Raw genomic sequence first — 18,851 nt, forward strand, 5'->3', positions numbered from 1 at the left:
GTTTTCGGACAGTGAAAGAGACAAAATTTGGATCTTTCACAAATTTAAGGTGAAAAACTCAAAACAAACATTTTCTGCACCTGGAACGCACATTTTTGTGCGTTTTTGTTTTTTGTTCTTTTACCCAGGTGTTAAGCGTTCCTGCCTCATCCATCACAGTTTGGTACACCGTGAGAGGAGACTGTTGAGCATCTTGCGTTTTATGCCTGAAGGAAAACACGAATGAAATTCAATTTACGGTATCAACCAAAGGAAACGTCCAGGACGCATTTACGTATATACATACAATTATAATAAGTAAGCTATAATGGGGATCCAATTCAATCACACACAGCTTTGATATGTAGTCCTGCTTATAGATAAACAATGCTGCACTCCAGAGTGTCTGCACGGAAGGACGCTGATAGATTCAATCACAGTAAACACACATAACCAAGGCTGCTGCCTGCCCTTCATCACATATCACACCCACAGCTCAAAGAGTCTCCGCGCCACTTATCCTTAACTTGTTAAAAAATATTTTAAAGCTGAAGCATCGGTAAATATTCTTCTCTGACAAATACAAGTTTTCTAAGTTAAAAGACGTCACTTTGCTTCATTTAGCAAAAAAAAAAACTTCGTTAAAATTGCTTAATTCAGAACTTCATCGCAGAATAATCACCGCACTGCGTCTATGTGCGGGCTAGTCACAAATAAAGACAATAAAATAGTGATTACATCCTATTAATAGGCCAAGCCATGAGTTCACCCCGTAGAGAGCGAGGACACACACACACACACACACACACACACACACGCACGCACGCACGCACGCAAGCACGCACGCACACACAGGGGAAGTTGTGATTCTGCGCCCCAGACCCTCCTCGCGGAGTCTTTTCTTTGGATAGCGACCCGCGGTCGCTTCTCCTCACAAAACAGCGGCAGGACCCCTTTTGTCTGCGCTGGAACCCCAGACCCATCATTAGCACTGATTACCGCTGACCAGTTTGACAACCTTATTGACTGCGAGAAAGACTTTTTTCATGTAGTCCCCCCTTGTCCTTATTCTTAATAGAAACGGAAATATTTAGCTATTTTGTCCTCCTAGATTGAAAAAGAAGGAGCAAAAAAATAAATAAATCAAAAGAAGCACCCTGAACCCCCATTTAGTACCCTTCACTTGTTCGCTCTCTCCAATTCACCATACACGTTTGGCTTCTGTTTTGTTCAAGCTGAAAGGCTTTTGTGTGCTTCATAAGTTACAGTAGCCTAATTAATGGCAAATAGGAGGAAACCAGGTGGTTGCCCCATCAGCTGGAAAGGCTGACATTGTGGTTTAGTCTGGATTTTCTCACTGTGCTCACATCCCGCTTCTGTTTGCAGGGCAACACAAAGGCAGCAGAGGCTATGCAGATAAAATAAAATAAAATAAAATAGTTAAAAAGTTTTTTTGTAGCTGAAGGGTTGCCGAACATGAAATTAGGATTCAGTTGCGCACACACACACACATCTAACTTACAAACTATATAGCTGTTGTCCAAACACATATATGTCAAGATAACATGATGCACGTGTGTATCACCGTGTTAAATTCATCGTCGCTGTCTGTTTATGTTAATTACTAGACTGCTTTGCCTCATGTACGGTCTGATTCTCGATGTCTTGGGAAAATGGACACTTGCACGATTTAAGAAGCCTGTTCCTGCGCCGTCTGTGCAGCGTAAAGCCCAGGTCCACAATCTGTGCTGTGTTTTGATCTCCATGGTCTCTCCCGCAGATCATCCGGGTTAGTGAGCCGGCCTTTCCGTGACCTCTCGCTGTCACCCTGCATTACAGGACGCAAAGCATGTCGGCCAATTAGGCCTCACTCTGAAACGTGTCAAGGAGTCGAGCATCGAGGTATCAAAACGAATATCACTAGAACGTTTGTCTTAGCGAAAAAATCCAAGATTATTATATAACAGCATATGAATGTTCATATTTTTACAGCTTTATTAACACTTTGTTTTTTCTCCTCTTACTCTATCCACACGACAATCCAAGAAATAAGACTGAACTTTAAACTCTCTTGAATCAACAATTATTTTTATTAAGTTATCTTTACGGGGTTTTTTTCTTTTTACTGAAACACATGTTCACTAAAGCGCGCATGCTCAACAGGTTTACCTGTGTAGAAGGTAAGTATTAAAAACACCAAGCAAATGAATATGAAATTCGAAGAGACAGAGCAGATCGTTTTAAATAGGCAAATAAACATTATTTATAAAACTTTAAAGTAAAAATATCACAGTTCTTTTCAACATGAAATACCCACAGAGAACAGCAGGTTAGGCGCGTGTGATGTCTTCATCCCTTTTTCCTTTTACTTATTTTTTCTTCTTCTTTTTTTAACGTTTCATCTCGAAGCGTTGGCTTATTAGTCCGTGAAATGTGTTTCGTCCAAGTGTTAAGTTCAGTTATCCGCACGTGGGTAAAACGCAAACAAAAGTATAGGCCTAAAAGGATAAGGACGGGCAGTCCGCAGCAGATCACAGATCCCTTTATGTTTTGGCAGCCGTCAAATATTAGTTTGTGTGTGTATGTATGTGTATGTGTGTGTATGTTGTTTTTTTTTTTTTATCTCAACGCAGGCACTATGACTTGTTTATTGGATTGTCTTTCACTCGTATCCCCTTTTAATTCATTAACACCCTCGATCTGCCCGTCAGATGTCACATTCACTGTCGCTGGAGGTGATAGAGATGGCCGAGGCGGCTGCTTTGCTGGACAGACTGGCCTCGGGACTGGAGGAGTTCCCCAGGCGGTCCACGGTGCCATCCTCGTCCGCCAGGGAGCGAACCGAGCCGCCGGACAGGACCTGCTGCTGGAGCCTGAGCAGAGGAAGGAGAGACATGACAATAAAAGCCCGTCTGTTTCGAGGATCATCAAAATTATTGTCTATAAGTATATAATATATACAGAACATATATAATATATTGTCTACATCGATTATTTACAAAATGGATTTTTTTATTAGATTAAAAAAAATAAAAAATCCTAAACAAACATACAGAAGAAGAAAAATGTCTACTTTTGCTTAAACAAAACAAAACAAAAATATTAAATGGAATCTGTGAAATCTGACTTTTTTCTTAGTGAATTTATAATTGATACATTTTTACCACGTACCACAGGGAGACAGCAAATATATTATTTGGATAACTGTTGGATATGGGACAATTTCAAATGTCATTCTCAGTAGTAAATGTCTAGCTTACACAAGGCTTTATGAAACATAACCTTATGTAAGTCGACCGACCATCTAACAGGCAGATAGAGCCGGTGAAAATAGTTCTTTGAAAGCACAACGTGACATCAGTTAAACTGCATGTAAAAGCAATTAGATTTATGTTGTTTGTGTTATTATTACTGCTAATAATAGTACCAGGAGAATACTGGAGTCACTGTTAATAAAATACCATTAATGTAGTTGCAGGGTCGACTTAATTTCAGTCGGAATATTACACTTAAATAATACAAATGTTTATTCAGAGTCCAAATAATTCATTGCTGACAGGAGAAAACGGAGAAACCCGTTGCCATTTTTTGGTTGTGCTGGTTGGCCATTTTCTGCGATTCAACACAGACACTGAAAGCGGCGTTTATTACAAAAGAAGAAGAAGAAAATCGGGATTACGGTATAATTTTGACTTTAATATGATTTGATGTCAGAGCTGATTGCCTCCAAAGAGGCACGTATACTAAACTGAAAGCAGGGCAAATCACTTGATGGGCAGTAATGGAGTGTGGGTATGTTTCGTTTCTGACGCGTTCGCGTAAATTAGGATTGTGGCGGTGACGGTTATGCACGGAGCTCACCTGTTCTTCGCGGCCGCCGCTCTGTCTCTTTGTCTGCGATTTTTGAACCAGTTTCCTACTTGTGTGGGTGTAAGTCCAGTAGCCTGTGCAAGCTCCCTCTTTTTGCTGGGATTTGGATAGGGATCCTGCAAATACCACTCTCTTAACAAGTGCCGGGTTCTCTCCTTGAAGCAGTGGGTTTTCTGCTCTCCATCCCAGATGGTTCTGGGCAGGGGAAACTTCTTCCGCACCCTGTATTTGTCCACCGGTCCCAGCGGGCGGCCCCGCAGCTTCTCAGCCTCCTGGTAGTGCGCTTCGAGCCACAGCGCCTGCAGCTTCGTATGCGACTCTTTGGTGAACTTGTGGTTCTCCAGGATATGGTAGAGTTCACGGAAATTGCCAGTGTGGAACGCGACGACAGCCCGGGCCCTGAGCACCGACTCGTTCTTGTTGAGGACCTCGCAGGCCGCTGGCGCGACGGGCAGCGACCAGAGGAAGCGGCCCAGGCGCTCGACATCCCCGCTCTCCTCCAGAGTCTCGCAGACCCCGGCGACCTGCTGGGGGCTGAAATTCAAGATGGGCAACTGAAACATGGAGGCTTCTCCCGTGTTTCCCTCTCCCCCTCCTTTCTCCTCTCTCTCTCTCTCTCTCTCTCCTCCGCGCCGAGTCCTCTGCTTCTTCTTCCCGTGCGCCGAGGCAATCCAAGACAACCCAGAAAACAAGGCAATCCCAAAGTTATCGAACCAATCGTCTGACCAGCCGTGAAAAAACGCACACGCCAAAAACGCCACAGAGGAGGGACAATGCTGCGTGGGGGCCGGCTACCGCATCCTCTGGGCTTGGCAAACTTGGCAGGCAAAGGGCTGAAGGTGCAAGGGGAAAAATTAAAGCCACTGCGGCGGTGTAGTCTATTTTTCAAGGTATGCTGGGATTGAATGTACGAAAGAATTAAAGCCCGAGCTGAGATGTATTTTTAAGGAGGGGGGAGAGAAAAAGACAGTCAAGCCCCCTCCGATGATTTCCTATTGGACTTGGCAGATTGGCTGCCCGGTTGCCATGGATGCACGTCAATCACTGTCAAGTTCAGCCAATCAGGCGGAAAGGAGCACTCAGCACCACCCTTTTCAAAAATAATATAAACATTTTGACCTTTTCTGCTTGGCGTCTTCAAACGTTTAGCTGCCTCTCCGTGCTCTCCTCCGCCTTTGTGCGCGGCGGGCGGTGATAAAGGAAGAGTCCTATATAGTGAAGTGCCCGAGCAGACAGACACGCTCAGTCTCCCTTTATGAAACAGGCTTTACGCAGCGAAATGACACATCCCCGCTGACTATAGGCTGCCCCGTCCTGCCCTGCCCTGAGGTAATAAATAAATAAACAAATAAATAAATAACAACAGATAATATTAGACGGCGTGGAAGCTAAATTAGACACATCACATTTGTAGTTGTGTTTAGCATGGCCTGCTAGGCTGCCATGCTTTCTGTGATGTACCCTCCGTCATAAGCCGGCCCATCGTACGCCTGTAAGAATCTTATAAAGCGCTACTATAAGCGCCTCTATACCGTATTTTAAATGCTTGTTTTGCCTTTTAAAATATATATTTTTGTCCTTTCGCACGTCTAATATAAAATTATGCCACAGTGCAAGTGCACAAATATAAATAAAGTGTGATTGTCGGTATTTATTAAAGCATTTCAACAGGACCTCAAATCTGCAGCCAACCTTGAACAGCTGCAAAATCTTTATTAACAATAATCATAATAAAATATTATCAGGTGTCGTCGGTGAAGCGCGCTCTTTTAAATAACCCGTGAACAAATGCTCCTTTTTTCTTTTCTTTTCTTTCTTTTCTTCCAAATGGCTAAATGTTTGCTGTTGTTTAACAGTCGTAAGTGTGATGACAGCCTTTAGGTACCTTTATTCAGTTTTGTGTTGCTGTTGTTGTTTTTGTTTTTGTTGTTATTTTTTCCTCTCTCTTTTTTAATTTACAGTAGCCTCCATCAGCGCGCACGCGTTTGCGTCCGTCCAGCTCGTGATAGCTGTAAAACAAAGCAGGGAGAGAAATATTTGTGTATATAGGATTATCATGGCCCCGCCAGGCGACTCGGTTTTAGTATCAGACACATTCCGTTTTGTGCACAGGCTGATTTAGTAAATAAGAGGGCGGATAGATAGCGCAGATGGTTTGAAGTGTCAGGTCAGATTATTTCATGGCTGGATACAGTAGTAAAGTTCATTCTGACGGAAAAGCCTGATATCATTTTCACAGATACCACCCCCCCTCCCCCTCCCTCTCTCTTTCTCTCCCTCTCTCTGTCGTGCACGTGCGCGCACGCACCACACGCTCGATCCAAATCCCCTTCGGGATGTTTTTGCATGAATTATAGACTCTTGATGTGGGGTTATGAAATGCCTTCTGTACAAGAAGCTGTTCAGTCTTTGGCTGTTTCATTTTATATCAAATAATAATAATAATGAGCACAATCAGTTAATTTGTCAAAAATATGCACCACGTTATCTTTCAAAAATTGCGCACGCAAGAGGAGCAATGTACAGACTGGGACTATTTAACTTGTATTTGACCGGGGTCGCCACTCATTCACCCATACTACAACACCAATGGCAGTAAATAAAGAATAAGACCGCAATCGGAAGAAGCAGTGGAAATAAATTGTGAGGGCGACTGACAAGGTGCTGGCTTGAAATATTTAGCTGCCTGTAAATATTTCATTCCTGCAGGCTTCCCGACTCACCCTAAATTTACAAGGACTGCAATGCTTTCTCCAGGAAGCGTGCATCAATAAAAAATAAACCTGATTTAGATCTCTTAAATGGAGAACTGGAAATAACTATTGTACCTCATCCTGTGTAAACAACACGTCTACCTTATAGGCATGTTTTTAAAGATTCATATATTTTTTTTTAAGAAAAAGTTGATTTTTTTTTCATAGTGACATTCACTATATGAGCAGGCCTATTGCGCTAATAAACAGGCGTTTGTGCATATTTATCTCGCGTAAAGGCTCACAAATGTAACATTTCCTTTTATTTAGCCAGTTGTTTCTGCTACTTCGTGAACCTGTGATTATACCTTATCCAACACCGCCACAGGTTGGCAATGCAATCCTAAATATCGACTGCTGAGCGATTGACGCCCAAAGTGTACAGCAATGCGTAAAGGCCTATGACACCATGTCAGAAGGATAGGCCTCCTGACACCAATATCTCCGCACATGCAGCGTAGGGACACAGTGGACGTCATTCAAACGCATCTGTTTTCTTTCTTTTGTCTGTTTGTTTCACCAATCCCAAAGCCTCTCTTCAGTCCTCAGTTACACACACACACGAACGCACAAACTTCAGGCTATTTCAGCTTTCTATATATTAGAGTTGGCAAATCCCTCTTGTTAATGCGGTGCAAGCAAAGGCAGCTGTAGATACACGCTTTCAGACTGAAGGGATAGCCCGCGGGTTATAACCGCCAAACGATTCAGTCTGACCTATTGGATAGTTTTGTAAAGAGTGATAATTGCAGTTACTAAAAATTAATTGTTCTATAATAACATGCACTGATATTCTTGCTGTGGCGATACCACCATTATTGCATATTGTGTGAATCGGTTTAAGCATTTCTATATGTGAATGTGCTGTTTAAACGTTTAAGTGAGATATTATTTGCAAAATATTTTACATATAAGAGTGTTGTAGCTTTTTTCTGTAAACGGCACTTGCAGTGACAGCAGACAGACTAAATGTGGACATATTGTTCAAACTGCACTGACTTTTCTGGGGGTTTTTTTCAGCTGTTCATCATCTGTCTGTGAAAGGATGCTTCATTAAAGGTGAACATTTTCACAGTGCAGTGTGAGCCTACTTCTTTTCACTAAAAGAAAAGGGGGTGGGGGCTTTTAAGATGCTTTTTCCAAAAACAGTTATTATGCAATGGTTTTACATGTCAGGGCCACCTGAGATCAAATTGAGCTTTTTGTGGCCTATAAACTGAAATGAGTGTGAAAACTTGTTATTTTGTACCTTCTCCACATCTTCTTACTCAAATCCTCAAATGAGAGACTTGGTTCGAGAAGACTGAAAACAATGTGGTGAGGTATAGGATGAGTCAAGCAAATTAGAGTAGCACCTAGTAATAAAATTCAGCTGTGACCTAAATTGAATGACTACAAATTTAATTCGGAAAGTTGCAAATAAAACTTGTCCACTGAGACTTTTAACAGGGTTGACTGTTATCTTTTCAACCCGCACATTTTTATGAAATAAAATAAAACCACAGTAACCGATTGGAAACCTTTATCATTCTGCACACACTAAAAAATACAACAGTAACCTACTGTAATGAAGAATAATGGAGGCTTTGTAGCACTTTATCCACAGTGGCTCATTATAAAGCTGCTGTGGCCGTAATTTCAAGAGATTCACTACATTAAAGAGTTTGAGAATATCACTGGCAAAGAGAAACAGCTTGATATATGCATGTTACTCGAGGTGGGTGGCAGCTCCATGACAAACAAGAGCATAAAGAGCACTGCAAGGTGGAGCGATGAATGAGGTGTTTACGATCAGAGATGAGTACATTTACTTTGTGTCATCACTTGCATGTAGCTGGGTCGTAGCTTGCCCTGGGCAGAGGGAGGGAAGGAGTGGGGAATAGTTAGATGCGAACAGGCTGGAAATGACCCAGATTCCCTGGGATCACTGGAGCAGACAAGACACTACAAAAGCCTGTCACCAAGAGCCATCCTGCCACTATCCCATACAGACCTACAGTACCTTTCTCTTTCCATCTGCTCATCATGTCCACAAGCCTGCTGAGATGTAAGCAAACATGTGCACAGGTACACCAAAAATGTTCGTGCCTGCTAAACAAACAAATGCCGGTCTGCATCTGAAATGCATAATATCACCTTTACTTTAAATATGCTCTGATTAGTCTCGCATGGAAACGGCACATTTTAAATCACTAAAACAGCATCAATTGAGAAACCAGAAGGCATTGAGGGAAAGCACTGCCACACAATGATAATGTACACAGCTAATTGCCCGGGCGGGAAGCCGCTTCTGCTTGGCAAAGATGAAGGATGCAAACATTAGTGTGTAGGTTCACAGGCTGCAGTGTTTCTCTCTGCTCGTGACAGACTGTTTTAACTTAGAGTCAGCTGTCCCAGCACAGGATTAACTTTCCAATTAAGACATCATGTCACCAACACAACCAATATACCTGAATGTATTGGGACTTAAAGAGACATCACTTCACTCATATGTTTGCCGTGCCTCTACAATGACAGGAGGGTTAAGCCAAAGCTCTCAGAGTTGTGTTTTCAAACCCGTTTGCCCCCGGGGCGGCAGTAGCTCTTGACGCTGTGTTTAATCTCTGGATTTGTGGTAACAGAGAAGACTTCTTATCCACTGACCCATTGGCTCTGAGTGTATGTAATCCACTGCCTTTCAGTCACACAGCCCAGCTGAAATGAACAGAGGAGAGCCACAATGCTGCAGCAGCAGCCAGTGTTGGAGGCTGTGTACACACACACACACAGACACACGGCCTCATCTGTCCTGACACACATATAGCTCTCCCATGCTTTTGTTCCACAGGGCATCTACTACAGAGCTCAGCCATAATACTCTTATTATAACCAATGCACATGACATTTGACCTTATACCCACTAATGCTAGCTTACTCTAGCACACGCTATAGAATAAATATTCCACAATGCCATAAAGTCAGAGCGTAGACATGACAGCAGCAAGGAGTATTTGTGTGAGTGTTTCAATGCTACGTGAAGAGTCATTTTACCAACAAAACAGTTCATCATGTCACACAGAGGCCAAACAAACACCTTGGTCCAATCGATTTTCTGTTGTGTAAATCTCTGTAGGATTACAAAAGGTTGTACCAACTGTCTGCGGCCTATAGATGTAACTTTATTAAATCCCCCTATTGTCCTGCAGCATAAAATTGAGATCCCATTTACAAGGTTTTTCCAGAACCTTAATATTTCATTCCCACAGTGCGTCGGAAAATCGAAACGTTTTCCCCTTCCTCCTGTCACAAATGTAGGGGAAACACGATTTTTTTGTCGCAAACAAACAATGCAGTGAGGTACAGTGAGAGCGAACATCTAATCTTTGGCAGAAAGCCATCAGAAATACCTTGAAACCTACCCTCCACCCCCCCTTTTTTTCTCAAAAACACATTTGCGGAGCATGCTATAGAGTGCATGCAATTGTTACATCCATTCCACTCTTGAATGCAGTCAATTTCTGACTAGATAAAGGGCTAAATGAAACTAGGGAGAGCGCACAGTGCACACCGCACCGCTTTATATAACCGGCGTTTGTGAGTGTTTGTGTAAGAGGGAGAGTAATAGAGGGCAGAAATTGCAAATGAACAAATGCATGCGTCGCCTATAGCACTCGCACAACTAAATGATTGTGTGTTTGAGGCAGCAGCTAAAATGCCAACCTGGTAATTATGAGCAGTAAAGCCTGCGTGTACACGCGCTTAAGAACAACATGCATGAAACTGAACACAGCAGTAAGTGACTTTCCATATACATAGCATGCATTAAACTGGCATCCAGTGGTATGCTTTCAATCACTCCCTTGTTTTCTGACACACTGAACTGCAGCCATCAAGTCTAACAGTGAATGAAAGTAAACTGGCCAAATTGTAGTGTTTTCTAAGGTCCAAGGGGCATCGCAAGGGTCCAGTCGTCAAACCTGAGTACTGTATGAGAAGATATTATCAAATAAAAAAGCCTTTTCACTGAATGTACTGCATTGATGTAGCTACAGACAAACCGTCAAGACAGGTGGGTTGGCTGAAAGCTTGGTCTTTAGACCTTCCTCTGCAGCCACCCACACACTCTTTCTCCCTTTATCTATTTTATTCAATAACAAACTTTACAATACTCCAGGCTTGGAACAGGGAAAAAAAGAGCACTCTGTTTTTACATCTCAATGATCACAAATTAGCCTATTATTTAATACTATTATGAGGACGCTATATTCTAACTGAGACTGTAAAACCATTATTCTGAGCATTATATGAGGGACATTTCTATAAAAAACAAGCTTCTAAAAATAGTTTTCTAATTATTTTTGTCTCTAAAGGCGTCCAACAAACCTCCTCCTTGGCTCCTGTTGTCTGATAAGGGTCCCCAAGGGTCCTCTCGCTCCTTTCTTTGGTTGGTGGGGATGGTGGTCACCCTCTCAAAAAAAATAAGAAAAGTAAAATAAATAAAAAAAACTCTGTCCATGTCATAGGATCTTGACGACACCCAGAGGTGACAGGAGTCAAAACTCATCACACTCAGGAGGACCTCTGGCGCTAGGGAGCTACATGATGCGTGAGTCAGGGCAGAGGTCACAACGCCGCAGCCATGCCGCCTGGGCCTCACCTCCACTTCACATTGTCTAAGAGCCTCTGCTCCTCCAAGTCAAAATACACACACACACACACACACACACACACACACACACACACACACACACACACTGTCAATATACTTTGGTCTTTTGTCTGCACTATCACAGCTTTTTCAGAAGTGACCTTTACACATATCTCTTTAGGATGCGTGCGACTTAATGTGTTGTATGCGAGTAGAAAATGTGCTTTTATTAAAAATATCCGCTTCATTCTTGTACAAACATGGCGTGCCGGATTGCCTTCATACATTTATTTGTTTGCCTTCTCATAATGACTACCTACACACATCCAGGCACTGAGAGAAAACTCAGGAGAATGAATCATACTGAGCTCCATGCAGTGGCTTCACCCTGAGGTTACAATTGCTTTGTAGTAAAGGGTACACTCGTTACTACGATGATCAAAAAGACATCTTTAATTTGATTAGTTTCTATAAAACACAATTGTTTCTTTGACACAGTATTTATCAGTGCCAATCGTAGAAGAGCAGCAATCTGTGAAGCTTGCTTCAGAAAAAAGAGATTCAGCATATAATGTGGCACAATTGCACTCACGGTCTCTTAGAAAGTGAGATGTTCTCATTGGCTAAGGTTATTATTTTCTAATCAATTCACCATGTAAATGAAATATAAAATAATAGCAGCAATTATCAAACAGGCTGGTTTATTATAAAAATGATACATACTGCTTAGAGATTTGAATGAAAGTGCATATTTTAAAGTTGGAATGTCCATTAAGCCTGCACTGGATCAAAGCGTGGATGCAATAATCTGCCTTCTAAAGAGTCCAGGAGTTGTCTGCAGTACAAGAGGCAGTGACCAGGGATATCCTGGATTTCCAGACTCTTAATATCTGTCAGCTGTGCTTTATTGATGGCTTATGTCAAATGCCATTCTGACAGAGCTCATTAGGATGAAGGGGATCATCTAGGTAGAGGCAGGAGAAGGCAGAGCTGGCGAGCTGCCTGATCACTGTGTGCACAAAGCTCACCGCACTACCTAGAGGGTGATGTCTCTGACAGAAGTTAGCTGACAGGGCTGCATGTGTGTGTGTGTGTGTTAGCGAGTGAGAGATGCAGTGAGGTGGGTGAGGGGGAGCACTGGGGTGCAAAAAGAAAGTATATGTGTATGTGTTGATGTCATTGCCTGGGTTACCGGGTGTCACTGAGCAGGTCCCTGTTTGCTTGATGCCAGGCCTCCAAACATAACTGACAGGCTGAGAGTCATCTCGCTTTCGCCACTCACAAATACTCAAATATTTATCCATGTACAGCCCTCTCAGTGCACTGCATGGCATCAGCAGTCTTGTGCTACAAGGACAAGGCCCTGTGGAGACTTCAGAGACCTTGAGAAGATGAGTCAAATAATTTCCTCACTGGTTCCCGCTCTTGTCCGCTCCACAGTAAATATAACAGCCTCCAATAGTCTTTAAAAAGAGACTAAGATTACTTTTTATTTGCAGGTGAGCCGTCGCTCTTATTATGCTTCTCATATCAGAAAAAGCACATTTTACGCATCCCCATTCAGTGATTACTCTTTAATAGGCAGCAGCCTGTGTCTAATACTACCCTAAACAGCTGAATCCATATTTGCTATGGCCAGCAGCATTGCTGATGAGCTCAGACTGTTATGTGACATCTTAATATAATGATTAAAAATGCATGTTAGGAGGCCAAGCAGAGGGGTGCTCTGGGTGCTCCTGCCAGGGAAGATTAAATCATATACTTAACAGGCAGGGGATTCGGGTCAATGTAAATGAGCGAACTGTAAAACATAAAATTCAGCGGTGGGTTTTCTAACAAGCAAAGTGATAAGATCAGAAAGAAGAGGACGATGATCAATAAAAAGTCTGGCTGTTAGCCTGCGCACGGTGAGCTCTAGTGACAGTGATATAGCAGTGCTAATTCATATCACTGGTGTCTGTTCAAGAAAAGAATTCCACATTTTAAGTCGGATAAAGATTGGATTCATTAGAGGAGGGATACAAATGCTCTTTTTTAAACTCAATGCATTTGTTACGTAACTGTCAAAGAATGTGCCACGAGTTTATTTGAGGTCTCGTCAGCAGAGATGGGCAGTAACGCGTTACTTGTAACGCGTTACTGTAATCTGATTACTTTTTTCAAGTAACGAGTAAAGTAAGGGATTACTATTGCAAAATCAGTAATTAGATTACCGTTACTTTCCCGTAGGAACGCTGCGTTACTGCGTTACTAAAACCGTGATTTTTTTTGCGAGAATGTCTCATGACAGTGACGTAAGCAAGTGCGACGTTGGTGACAGCAGCTGTGTGCAGATCAACAATGGATAATATATCGAGTGCAGAGAGAGTATGAGCGTGCAGCGTTTAAAGCGTGGAAGTACTGACCTTACTTTGAGTTTGATTCCATAAAAAGTGACAAAAACATTAGCGTCCATCGTGCGTGGGAAGAAAACTTCTTTTTACAGCGAAAAAAACCCCTAAACTTCCGAGCAAGCACCGAGTAGCTACGATGTAATGGGAAACTCACAGAGAAACTCGCGGATTCTTCAACTGACCGCAGCACACCTGCACCAGGGTAACCCTCCGCCTACCCTGCTCCTGCTTTACAGGTGAAAATAGAGCAAAAGGACCGCTGAGTCTTTGACTTTATTTATTTTCTGCTGTGTTTTACTTGCATCTGTTTGAAAGAGTGAGTGAAAACACAAAAAATATTTTATTTTATGTGCTGGAATGTGTAGAAAATAGGTTTAAATGTTAAACTAATTTATTCAAGTCAGAGAATGTTGCATATAATTAAATGTTTTGCTTGATGCATAAAGTTAAAAGATTAAAACTGATAAAACAAGTTAAAAAAAGAGACTTTTCCATTTGATTACATTTTGTATGATGGATTATGCAGAAAAAGTAGAATTGGGCTGAAAGATCTATCACTTTATCACCTCTTCAGGTTGTAAATCGTGTTTTTAAAAAGTAACTAAGTAACTAAGTAATTAATTACTTTTGAAAATAAGTAATCAGTAAAGTAACGGGATTACTTTTTTGGGGGAGTAATCAGTAATTAGTTACTGATTACTTTTTTCAAGTAACTTGACCAACACTGCTCGTCAGTTTCATTAACATCCTGCCAAATGGTTTGGCACGCTGCAGCACATCAGCTCTGACAGAGGCTGAGCCAGTAAAAGTCGAGACAGCGTTAATGCCATCTTATCTCTGAAGTTGTTTGTAGCCTGACCAAAAGCAATGCTGGGCCCGCTAATCCCATCAGCCAAAACACATGTCAATACAAGACCCGAGCTGAGCTGAGCTGCACGGATCGATAACCTTTGCTCTTTCATTGCCAGCACATGTGATCATACACAGATAGACACACAAACAGACCCTCAATTTAAAAAGAGGATTGCAGCCATTCATTTAAACTTGAACACTAAGTGCAACCTGTTAAATTCCAGAAATATGAATTTACAGTGAAAACTGTCATAGTTATTTAGTCAACGAGGGAAAATTATGTTAAATCACACATTTTGTGTTGTTATTTAAAAAGTACAATTAAAGTATAATTGATTGAATATTTATGTAATTATTTTTTACAGTAATATTTATTGTATTATTAATACATTTAATGCTGGCCTTATTACATGCCCACATTTAACAAAATAAAACCCACACTGATAAGACATAATTGAGCAAATAGTTGCGATGGTTACTTAATGTTGCAATTTTTGATCTGTTCATTTTATAATAAAACATTCCAAACGAGCATTTCACTGAGTCATCCAGTTCATTCAGCAGGCTAATTTAAAAAAATATAATCACCAAATTTACTAAAGTATTTGATCACATGGCAAAAATTACTTTTCACTGCTTTCACTCAGTTATTTTGATAATGTAAGCTATAGAGGTATTTTACCATCCAATGTAAAGCCTATATCTCGTTCCTGGCAATTAGTCAGCCTCCAACATATAAAGCGATGCTATTGTATACAGTATCTTTGCTTTTTTTTTCTTTCTTTTTTTTGATACCTTGGTGGGTTCCTGAGAGTTTTTAGCATCACCATTTACAATGTTCCAAATGCTTTTAGAAACACTGACTGTCACGGCCTTGTGCTGAATAATACAGCTTTAGAGAGAGCAAGGGAATTTTCCTCAGGGCACAGGTGTGCTCTGATAGTCTCATAAGCCCCCGGCAGCACAAAGAAAGATAGCTGCTTTCTTGGTGAAAAGGAATATGGAGGCACAAGGTGGAGAAACAGATCAACAATGGCTTCTTCGTTTGGGTGTATTTGGTTTTGACCTTCAGACAGAGCTTCAAATAAATGCAACACCGAGGGGGAAATCAAAAATCCCGATGACCCTGAATCTCTACACCCTACGCGGGCCTGGAATGAATATGTGATGTTCAAAGATGTAATACATTTTCAAAAAAGCAGAGAGACGACGTGTGCGGGTAAGGCCTCTCCAGAACTGGCAGCACCAGCAGCCGCAGTCACTTCTTTTCATGTATTCATACACTTGAACACAGAAGTGCTGCCAACATAAACCTATAAATGACGATTTAAAAAAGCATAAGCATCGTTCCAGTAATGCGTACCTAAATGTACACGTGCTAATTGTCTTAACTAATCTTTTGGATAAGCTTAAATTGCTCACGACAGTATAGATAAAGACATGTATTCTACATTTCAGTCTTTTCCACCGTGCTCATAACTTCTGTCTGCAGATGTGGCTGGATGGGACTGAGATGCTCGACGAGCAGTGATGGAGTTGACAAAGTAAGTAGTCAGACTGCTAAGTCAGGCATTCAGGAGAAAGGCAAGACACTTATGGAATGAGAGGTGAAGCTGAGGGAAGTGTTTGCTCAGGAAAATTCAATGGATCTGTCAAACAGGGGAAAAAAGCAATAAAAAAACTGTAATATGGGTTTGAGAAGAGAATATAGATCTGTATAAGGGAGAAGGTGATAGCTTCATGCATACATACACAGCAAATATCTTAAGAGTGTGCTTGGGAGAAATATCAGCATTTCAAATGGCAAATCTCCCAAGCAGGGATGCCTACAGGGAGGTGGGGGCTCAGAGAAATCCTGCCTGTCCTTGTGTGTCACTTACCAGCCACAGGAAAAGACTTTTTTTTTTTTTTTTGCTGATAGCGCAAAGTGTCTCCATGAGGCTAATGCTTTATGTCAGATTCTATACTAACTGGCACATTAGAAAGAGAGGATCCACCTTTACTTTCCCCCATAAAAGCATTTTCCTTTTGCTACAACACTCAACCGCAGTAAGGGTTTTTTTTTAAAGTATCGACACAGTTGAGAAGCTGATGACTAGGTTCTTAGTAGGTAGTAGAAGGGTATTGTAAAATCCTCTGCCATTCACCCTGTTTTGTGTATTTTCTCTCCGTTTTATTATCTGCACTTCAGCAATGAGGAGAGCTAGACAAGTGAATTGATGGGAGGGTGGAGCGGGGTAGAGGGTTTGGGAGGCGGTGTGGGGGGTGGAGGGGGTGGAGGGGAGACGAGGTAAGGAAGAAAAACAAAACAAAAACAGACAAGGAGTGCCAGGCTCTGGAAACTGGCATGCTGCAGTTGTATGTCAGTCACCTAGCAACAAGTCCTCCCCATCACTTACCCCCCACTTCCCCATCTCCTGCTGCGCTCTCTAATTCAACAAATCTGCTGAGAATGTATGGTTGCTCCTCTAACAAAACGTATTCTGTGCTGGCGGCTAAGGATGTGGGCCTCCACTGAACACACCACTCAGCTGCCCATTGACCACCGGGGCCTTTCTCTGCACACACTAAGGAGTGAGGGACAAAGACCCTGAAAGCAGGGGCAGCTCCACAGAGAAAACATTTGCTTGTAATTGTGTTTGACTGCATAATGAAAATGATGTTCTTTTTTAATTTGGGCTTGTTAAGGCCACAACTATTTTCCTCTGGTCACCTGATTATTATAAAGAACCAAACCCTCACTTGCCCTATTGGGCGCAGAGGGGGGAAATATTGAAAACGGTCCAAAGACCTCCCCACTCTTTACTTTAACCCCTCTTGTGTTTCGAGTGTTCACTGGTAAAAACATAAATATGTAGACTCTGTTCATTACAGGATGGGAGCGTATGCTAGAATGAGTTCCCCCTTTTCTTTTTTTCCCTTCCTTCTAGAGAAAGGATAATAACAGCGAGGCACACATAGGTGCGCACACATACACAAATGGGAGCGCAGCCATGCTTGCCCTGAGTTGTGAAGCTTTGAGAAGGTTAGCATTCCTGGTCCTACTTCAGTAAAACAGACCATTAGTGGGAGCATCGGGGTAGCACCCAAAAGAGTGCTTCAATGGACACATTCACATCCAGTGATTATTTGCACTTTTTAGCCCCCAATTTCCTGTTTTATTTATGTGTGCGTTTCCACATTCATTTGGCTTTCCTCTTTTTCTGCTCACTACTCTCGTGTGGCAAAGGTGAGGAGCATTCAGGTGAATGTTCAGGCTCAGATAGAGAACATTTACAACAGCTTTTGGTTTAATTATTGTTTATGAAGGCTGCTCTACACTATATTTCTGTATTTTGTTAAAATAAATAAATTATTTGAACACTATTATGCCCTTTTTTTCGCCTGGCCGTGTTACATATGATTTATGTCAGAGAATCTTATGCATCTTTGAATCCCTGAAGGTTTCCATTCAGCCTCCCTATGGACATTTATTCAGTGATTTAATTGATTCGAGCCAGGGTCTTGTATTCACAGTCATCCCCAGGAAACTCCTTGGTAAAGCATGAGTCTTCTAAGAGGTCACAGGTAAGAAAAATAAAGGGCTGACCTCTGCTCACTGATATTGGTAAATGGTAAATGGCCTGTATTTATATAGCGCTTTACTAGTCCCTAAGGACCCCAAAGCGCTTTACATATCCAGTCATCCACCCATTCACACACACATTCACACACTGGTGATGGCAAGCTACATTGTAACCACAGCCACCCTGGGGCGCACTGACAGAGGCGAGGCTGCCGGACACTGGCGCCACCGGGCCCTCTGACCACCACCAGTAGGCAACAGGTGAAGTGTCTTGCCCAAGGACACAACGACCGAGACTGACCGAGCCGGGGCTCGAACCGGCAACCTTCCGATTACAAGGCGAACTCCCAACTCTTGAGCCACGATCGCCCCATATTCAAGCATATATACTAGTTTTCTGCCCTGCAGGCCTGACTGCCACGTTGGCTCGGGTGACCGTGATGGTGGCCTTCCTAACAAACTGCAACACCCTCTCAGGTCGCACCTTTCTGCAAGTGCAACCTCAGAGTCATCTCTGTTATTGAATCTCACAGCATTTATAGAATTAGGTGGATTATGAGAACATCCTCCGGTATGCTTTCATAATCCCTCCAGGCACAGCTAACGATTAACTTGGTTTTCACTGCTCTCCTGATTATTTTCACGTATATGATCAAAGATTTGAACTAGAAAATTCATTATTAAAACTAATGCAGCCTAATGCACCAACACTGCTATTAATTGTGTCTTCAGTCGGTGCACTAATATCAGTGAGGCTATACTAATTACTAAAAGCATCTTTCAGTAAAACACAATAATTGTCCCCTCAGTTT

General features: G+C 42.0%; 1 protein-coding gene across 1 annotated transcript; it reads right to left on the reverse strand.

Annotated features, from left to right (window-relative positions):
- Positions 1-2,686: 2,686 nt before the first annotated feature.
- LOC146612481 (homeobox protein SIX6) lies at positions 2,687-4,412 on the reverse strand. Its single transcript, XM_085342435.1, has 2 exons — positions 3,841-4,412; positions 2,687-2,852 (listed from the first exon to the last, which is right to left on the reverse strand). Exons 1-2 carry the CDS (start codon positions 4,410-4,412, stop codon positions 2,687-2,689), a joined length of 738 nt encoding a protein of 245 aa, XP_085198561.1.
- Between the last annotated feature and the right edge of the window lie 14,439 nt (positions 4,413-18,851).

This window comes from Diplotaxodon limnothrissa, linkage group LG19 (genome assembly GCF_057381915.1).
Source record: "Diplotaxodon limnothrissa isolate DT_005_m linkage group LG19, D_limnothrissa_male_GT1.1, whole genome shotgun sequence".
Classification (NCBI taxonomy): Eukaryota; Metazoa; Chordata; class Actinopteri; order Cichliformes; family Cichlidae; genus Diplotaxodon; species Diplotaxodon limnothrissa.

Coding starts and splice junctions, on each gene's coding strand:
- LOC146612481 (XM_085342435.1), bottom strand. CDS start 4,412: ATGTTTCAGTTGCCCATCTTGAATTTCAGCCCCCAGCAGGTCGCCGGG. Junction 2,853..3,840: donor GCGGCGGCCGCGAAGAACAG/GTGAGCTCCGTG, acceptor TCCTCTGCTCAG/GCTCCAGCAGCAGGTCCTGT.